At 33.0% G+C, this 8317-nt stretch overlaps 1 protein-coding gene across 1 annotated transcript; it reads right to left on the reverse strand.

The window, feature by feature from the left end:
* Positions 1 to 538: 538 nt before the first annotated feature.
* On the reverse strand, positions 539 to 8267 carry LOC109599832 (hydrocephalus-inducing protein). The gene is made up of 24 exons (XM_049966762.1): positions 8214 to 8267; positions 8038 to 8162; positions 7807 to 7990; positions 7397 to 7752; positions 7155 to 7344; positions 6806 to 7087; positions 6563 to 6754; positions 5524 to 6513; positions 5205 to 5474; positions 4752 to 5150; positions 4563 to 4702; positions 4149 to 4511; positions 3808 to 4094; positions 3612 to 3758; positions 3367 to 3552; positions 2709 to 3312; positions 2487 to 2656; positions 2320 to 2438; positions 2155 to 2266; positions 1847 to 2100; positions 1684 to 1795; positions 1334 to 1619; positions 782 to 1283; positions 539 to 727 (listed from the first exon to the last, which is right to left on the reverse strand). The coding sequence occupies exons 1-24, from the start codon at positions 8235 to 8237 to the stop codon at positions 539 to 541; spliced, it is 6483 nt and encodes a 2160-aa protein (XP_049822719.1). The 5' UTR covers positions 8238 to 8267.
* Positions 8268 to 8317: the final 50 nt, after the last annotated feature.

Below are 8317 nucleotides of genomic sequence, written 5' to 3' on the forward strand. Positions count from 1 at the left end.
GTCTTAGAGGAATCTGACTTTTTTGAAGATGTTGAGGATCCTTTTTTTGAACCTTTTGGTGACTTCTTGGGAGGAGCGAAATACTTTGCCAATGTCATTATCGTATAGTCAAATTCGAATTTTCCAGTATTTTTTAATTCAAATGTGTACTTCTTTGATGAGCCAACTGTGAGATAACCAAAGTTCATTTCATCCTGTGGATTTATTTCAAACCTATAAATAAAATAGTTAATCATGTTCTTTAGTTAAACTTCAATATTATACCCAGATAGAAATACTCTTGCCGATACAGTAATGACAAACTTCTCAATTACTCTTTCTTCATCCCTGTTATCGGAAAGGACGCAATAAAAAGCAGGGTGATCCTTAATGTTCATATCAATTTGAGGAATAAAATGGATTTTAAATATGTTGTGCTTCGAGTGTGATAATAAAGCCGTTTTTGGTTCTAATTTAAAATATTTACTTAAACTATTTTTTATAGGGTCAAATCTATAACGTATGTAATAATAGTAAAAAAGCAGTAAATAAAAAAGTCTTACTTTATTCTAATGGGTACCCTTCCTTTTGCAGTAATGGAAAAAGGTAATAAATGATCCTGTTTAGCTTTAATATTACCCAGCTCTAAATTATTTTTGTAGTCCAATGTTACATCAGATGAATCTGCACTTAACATTATCGTGGTTTGTACCAATGCATCACTATATATTCCATTATAATCACATATCTGAAAAAATAAAATACCCTGTTTAAACGGGCACCAGAAATTACTTAATCATACCTCAACATTTATCGGTATTCTGTTAATAACTTCAATCTTTTTAGGTTGGTATTTTATACGAACTGTAAGATCGGTTAGGCCATCAATACTACCAAGTAAACCAGGCTCAACCTTAAATATCGTAAACAATTCATCAGGTGATGAAAATTTCCAAACACACTTCAGTTTAGATTTATTTGAAAAACGAATTTCCTTAGTGTCTTCCAATCCCAGACAGATATTATCAAAGTAAATATATTGTGGTGTCACTTCAAAAACAAACTTGGATACTTTGTTTCTTAAATTAACGTACGTAACCTCTGGGTTGTCTTTAATTCCCACATAAAGCCTCTCACTGAAACTGCCCAGTCGTGCTTGGCTCGTTTTCAAACGCATCTTCCCCTTTTCGCCTGCCGGTAGTATTAAGACGGGCTCGCATTTGAAAATATTTTTATTTTCAAAGTGAAACGTCATCTGCACCTCCTCCTCGTTTGGATTATCAAAATTCATAGGGATGTTAATACTAAAATAAAAACAATTAACATTTTCAACCATTGAATTATTGAATCATACTCAGATCCACATTGTATATTTTCTCCTAAATCAATAATATTGTTTTCTTCATCGATTGTAAAATTTCCGCCGGCGTCAAATATTTCTCTGAACATTCCTTTCATTGACCTATCAATTATAGGTATTTGACCAGCGCCTTGGCATAAAATCCCTGTTGTTTGATCACATCCTTTTATTCGAATATTGAATTTATAAATAAACGATTCAGTGACCACAGGTTTAAATAAAACTTTATAATTTATCATATCACCCGGATTTAATATTACTCTTGATAAAAAATTAACCTCTGGTGTACATGGAAAAATAATCATAAAGAAGGAAAGGCATAAAATCGTTAACCTTAGACTTACTTTGATCTAAAACCCCTCGACTTATTACAGATTCCACTGATAGAAAAATATCACTTCCAAATATTGAACTTCTTTTCATTTTTGATTGATGGTATGCTTCAGATATGGTTGACTAAAATATTTTTAAAAATATATTATTATAATAATATTAAATAAATATTACTATTGAGGAGTATGAATCATCGAGTACATTAGAGAGAAGAAATATCTCTGATACATCTTTGATATAATAAAATGGTTTAATAACTGTGTATTTAATATCATATTCTTTGGTAGGGTTAGAATTCTCTTCTTCTATTTCCTGAAGAGCTTCCTTAACAGATGGTGTTGCAGCTAAAAATTCTGATACCAACTCCTTACAATTAAAAATTTCGTTATGCTCGGGAAAAGCTTTGTTAATCAACCAACATGGCAGACCTTGCGGAATAATAAAATTGTGTAAGTAATTTGTGAAATAATACTTTATAATACCTATATGTGATTGATTAACCACAGGCAGAGCAGATCTAGAACTTTTAGGAATGGAGTCTTTGTCTTTTCCTTTGCCTTTGGCAGGTGCAGCTTTTTTCTGTTTTGAGTAGGGCTAAAACATTAACGCTACACTACGCAGTACAGTTATTTATGAAAAATATTTACCTTTGTCAGCTCACCAGTAACTTTATCCCAATATTCTGCAACATGTATGATTTCTAGAGTCAAATCCTCGTAATAATCAAACAATGATTTGGTCGCTTGTTCTTCAGCGGAAAGTTTCGCTAAAAATATAGCTTTTTATGATGTAATATTTCAAAATTTCAACGTACGTTTCGCTTTCTTATCCTTTTTCTTGCTCTCTTCACTAGACTTGCTTTTAGCACTCTTACTTTTTTTGCTAGTCTCTTTACTTCCTTTCTGTTCTTTTTTTGGTTTATCCGCTGCTCCCTTTTTATCTTGCTTTTTCTTTGGTGGCTTCAGTTTTTCCAGTTTCCTTTTCCTGTAAAAAGTATTTTCCGTAATGTCAATATAAAAATGATAAACAAAATTACTCTCTGGCTTTTCTTCGTTCCAAAATTTCAAGTCGCTCCTTTTCAAAATGTTCATCAAGCAATGCGATATCTTCGAAAGGCAAATCAGCATATTTATCGGGATCCATGTCGAGAAGAGCTTGCAATCTTTCTTCTTTTTCCTTCAATTTCCTTTCTTCTTCCAGCTTCAGTCTCATCTCTTGAACTAATGTATAATCGGCGTATGTGTATGAAAAAACAATGAAATGAATGTAGTGAATATTTCCTGCTGCTTTCAATAGACAGTTTAGGGCAATCGACGTATTTTTCATGAAGTTACTTCTCAAACTTTCTATAACCAATCCAGTTTTCAATTCACTAATTTTATATTTTAACATTTCGTAAAATAATTTCCAATCAACTTTTAGAAATGTGTCACCACTTTTACTTGGTTTTTTCTTTCCCGACTTATCTGATTTAGTCGTTTTTGATGACTTGGCAGACTTGGATGATTTCGTCGATTTACTGGATGCAGATTTTTTGGATTTGACGGATTCCTGTTTCTTTTGCGATGGAACCTTTTTTGGTTTCTTCTCTTTATCTGTCAAAAGTAGCTCAACTTTTAGAAAAATTCTGTCATACTCATCTACAAATATTTAAAGCAACGTAGGGAAATTTTATGAATTGTTTCGTTTAATACCTTCATTGAGTACCGCTGTCATGTCTGCTTCTGATGCTACATCATCAAATTCAGTATTAATAATTTGTAATAAAGTTTTAGCAGCTTCCACACATTGGGATGTTAAACACTCGAATATTAACCTATCTATGCCGTATACAGGTAAATTTAATTGTTTTCCGGTTCTATTAGCTGCCGCATAATAACCTATAATATATTTTATTATCATTTATCATTAAGATTTTGTTATTATTCATTAAATTTACCCGTTTCCGGATGTCCGTGAAATACAAACATCATACTCTTAATTTCTGATTCTTCAACAACAGGTGGGTGTGGATTTATTGTCATATAGCGATTACTTGGTTCTCCCTTGCTTGACAAATTAGACTTTTTTTGTTTCTTGGCAAAATCTAAAACAACATCTCTTAACAAATACACCAAAATGTCTTACTTACTTACGCATTATTTCATCTTGATTGATCTTTTCGTGTAAAAGGACTTTTCTTATTAGTGTTTCTGACGTAACAGTATCACGACTAGCTGCTTTTGAATTGTCAGTTATATTAGAAACATTGTCCTCTTCATCTGTTTTTTGATCATCTTCAAAGAGCTCCAAAATTTTTTCGTAGTTTTCTTTAAACATGGCTGGGAGGAGATCGCCAACTTTTTGATGAGGTATAAGCACTTGTTTAAGGTTATTAAAAGTCAAAAACAAATTAATCAAAAAGTTTTCTTCTTGAAATTGACTACAATAAAAATGTGTTTACACAATTTCACGGAATTCATTTAAGCACGCATACTGATCGTAATCCATAAAGGCAAATTCAACAGGAAAAGGACTGACGTTCTGAATGACCGTAAATAAGTAGTCACTGTTATAATAAGGAATAGTGTTTCTAAATTTAAGATTGATTGAGCTAAATGCCAAGGTGGGCATCATACAGTAACCAATAAGCTTGCTCTTAACCAATTCTTGGTTATGCTTTATGGAAATCACAAGATTGCAAGCGTATGGTCCTGAACTGGATGGTTGGAAAAACACTTCCAATAATGTTGATTGTTGTGCATTAAGATGTCCTGATGCTGTTCCTAAATAAAATGATTGTTTCTTTTTGGGCTTAGGAAACTCTATCACTGCATTCCACTGACAATCTAAGTGTCCACTGAAAAATTAACTTTATTATTGTATAAAATACATGACATTAGAGGCATACCTGTTGGTTATTTTAATTGTTTTAAGTAAGCACTCACCCCCGATTAATATTCCAAAATTTACGCACGAATGGTTGAGTTTTATTGTTGGATAACTAATAATGGCGTGTAGTTTAATAGGTATAGTTGCTCCATGTGATACCTAAATTATAATGTAATATATCTGCAAATTATTAGGAAATCTTATTTACCGTCAGTTGAAAGCTTTCCCAGATATCAACGTTCATTGTTTTGCAAGCTTTCGGGCTTGGAACAAATGTTAATGGAATAGTTAACCGTTTACCAACCTCCAGGACCATTTGTTTAACTTTCAACTGGAATCCATGTGAAAATAAATTACCTGCGTTTTTGCACCACACAGTTGTTTTATTCGGTCCATAGTTAGTTATGGTAAACTCTTTTGTGACAGGTGAGTTTACTAAACAATAACCAAAATCTATTATGTATGCCGAAACTTGTAAACCGGGAATCCACGGCACTTTCCGTTTTGGATTGTGTTCATAAATAGTATATTGGGTCGAAGCGAAATTCTTGAAGGCACTCGTTCTTTCTATTGCCATATCTATGTCAAGAACTGATGGATAATGCTCCTAAAAGTAACAACAGCTAGTAAACGTCATATTGAAAGTCAAAGATTACATTACATTTAATCCTACAATATCCCAACCTTGCTCTACCATTTTAACAAAATCAACAGGCACGACGATCATGTTACCGTTTTTATTTAATATTTCTGAATCTATGTTGGGTATACCAACCATGCTTTCAATGTACTGATCCGTTATATTTCCAATAGCAAAATATTCCTCCTCCACTTTCATTTTTTCATTTTTCTCACGCTTTTGGTCAATATGAATTTGGGAAAACACGCCGAAACCTTCAAGTTTGATATTAATTGGCTCTAACTGTGCCACCTAAAAATTCGTTTGTAAAAAGCTGAAGAAATTCTTTAGCACAAATTACTTGAATCAAGAACTCTTTTTCGAAATAACCGACATTCTCCGGGACATAAGACAAAACTATATCTGCCATAGCGTCTATTTTTAAACGTCCAGTCTGTGGTTTGAAATTTAAAGATCCCTGATCCTTACAAAGATTTAAATTGGGAAACCCCATGTCGTCCATTGTGTAAATGTTGTAAGTAAACGGAGACGATCCCGTGTTTATTATTTGCAATTCTGTTTTACCCTCTTCGCAGAAAAGTTGCCGTCCTAGAGAAGGGTGACGGGTACTCAATCTAAAATTACATTGCGTGCAGGTAGCTTCTATTTTTAAAACTTCCTCCTCGCCCCCTTCCACCATGCATTTTATTTCAGTTTTCATTTTCGTATTTTGTGACATAACAAGACCTAAATTAATTACACAACTTTCAAAAGGTTTCAAAAATCCTTCACATGGTTCTATGAACAAATTTTTGAACATCTTAGGTTCATCCCTTTTGTCCTTGTTTCTTTTAGTTATTGCATTTTCTTCGTCGACATCACCTCCACTCAGATTTTTACCTTTTCTACATAATAGGTCCATATTTGATTGAAACGGCTCATCCAAACTTAAGTCTGGATCCACACCGTTCGATGAACTGGTTTCAACAGATGAATCCTCACTTGTTTCGGCACTCTTTATGCCACTCATTTTCGGATAATACATTCGATTATGTAAAAGAGGAGACAGCAATCGTTTCATTTCAAATTTTGTTTCTTCTTTTCTTTCTGTTATATTACGTTCTATTGTGGAAGAAAATGGGGGTAATACTTGAATAGCCAATTGAGTAGACTTTGGTTGTACTTTATCGTTATCCCCACTACACAGTAATAAATTTTCTATTTGTGCAGGAGTAAGATTTGGATCGTTCACTTTCATTGTACTCATAGCAGGATTTATTTCACTAACAATTGTTAGATTGTGTGTGCCACAACTAAATATATCTCTTTCACTTTCTATATCCAAAATTGACTACAAATAACTTAATCAGTTGTAAAATTATACAATTTTTTATACGCACGTCTTTTAGCAATGTTAATTCTGTTTTTTGCTCTTGTGTGATCCATTTGAATTTAACTGGTAAACCACTGATATTACGTAATGTGATTTTTTCTCTACCCTCGGATGAAGGAATAATATTTTCAAATATAATCTCATTTGGCACCAAAGCCACCGTAGGGTAACTTATATAGCCACAAATTGGTATATTCATCTAAAATGAAAGCTAATATTTTGCATATGTAAAATAAATGACCGTTTTTACCGTTTTGACATGACCAATAAAATGTACTTGAAGATTTGAGTTAATACTAAAACTTCGTCTTTTATGTTCCGGTGGAGTAAAATTCACAATGCATTTAAAAGTTTCGTTGACACTGAGTGTAAGTCTGTGCCGAGTTACAACGCTGTCATCAACAGAAAATGTAAATGGATCTGTGACAATTAAATCAATGTACATTGGTATGGGGTTAATATTCATTATGTCAATTTCATCTAAAAAGAATATTTTTAAATCACTTTCTACATTGTAGGTATAGGTTTTAACCTTTAAGATGTGAATAGGAAGGGTTAGGTTCAAAAATAAAGTCAAGTTTTGGCTTATTGAAGCTTACAGACGGGTCGATGAAGTTTGATTTGACCAACGAAGACATTATTAATTCAATTTTGCCTCCAATGTTTGCAAAACAGTAAAAATCTTCAACTACTATTTGGGGCTGTTTGCTTGTAGCAACTATTTCAATGGTTATACTTTTACAAGCGTTGTCTAAAGTAAAAGCATGTGGGTCAAACTGAAAAAATGATCTGGAAATGGAGAACAATTTATATTAATACGAAATAATTAACTAATGTATACTTTATTTTATTTTCTGAAGTTTCTTCTTTCATGGCTTTGTTGTTGGCGTTACGTGTCAACATAATTTTGTGCATTCTGCCTCCTTCATTTCTTAATGTTATAGGGACTCTGTACGTGGTTCTAGTCAGCATGAAGCCAAGATCAATTTCCGGATCGATTGGAGGGGATACTCCAATAGAAGTACCGTATCCAAAGGCTTTTAGTTGTACTTTATATTCTTTACTACCATTACGAACTGAAATACATGCTTTGGAAGGTCCTGGATCTACTAAATAGCAGGTCACATTAATAACGGCAGTTTCTTGTGGGGGAATGTTAACTTCTTCTTTATTCAATGCAAAGCGTGATTTGTCAGGCTAAGAAACTTTCCTTTAATAAAACTGATTTAATATTGAAGCATGATACGTTACCACTTTAAGAACTAAATTTGCTTCTGTTGGAGAATCACTGACAACCGACAATTCTTTATTCCACTCTCTTAACAATAATATCTTACCAAAATCTATCTCGGGTGGTTCAAACGAAACCACAGGTTCTTGTCCATTACAGGTTATTGTTAGGAGTTCCATAGGCTTTGCCCCGTAAACCTTAAATCTAAATTTTGTTTTATTTTATGCTTATTAATTAGACCAATCAATTACAATATCGGTAGCGTATGTATTCCCAATTCGCTGACACTAATTGTTGCTTCAATGTTTACAGTTTCATCAGCATCTATCTCAAACTCTTTCTTTGATAAAACACAATTGATAGGATTCCCGTTAGCCTAAAAACACAGTTTTAGACAAGTTAACTATCATCCAAAATATTTTATTACATATTCTTCATGCAGATGCCACATCACCTTCCCCGGAAAGGAAGATAAATTTACCATTTGCAAGCTCCTTTTATATGGATAGTTGATGAAACAAAATGGTATGT

The sequence above is a fragment of the Aethina tumida genome, chromosome 4 (genome assembly GCF_024364675.1).
Source record: "Aethina tumida isolate Nest 87 chromosome 4, icAetTumi1.1, whole genome shotgun sequence".
NCBI lineage: Eukaryota > Metazoa > Arthropoda > Insecta > Coleoptera > Nitidulidae > Aethina > Aethina tumida.

Bases quoted from the DNA above. Each gene is read 5' to 3' on its own strand.
- LOC109599832 (XM_049966762.1), bottom strand. From the start codon at position 8,237: ATGTGGCATCTGCATGAAGAATAT. The intron at 6,755-6,805 runs GTAAAAACGGTC...CTTTCATTTTAG, and splicing joins TTATTGGTCATGTCAAAACG to ATGAATATACCAATTTGTGG. The intron at 3,313-3,366 runs GTATTAAACGAA...AAATATTTGTAG, and splicing joins GACAGCGGTACTCAATGAAG to ATGAGTATGACAGAATTTTT.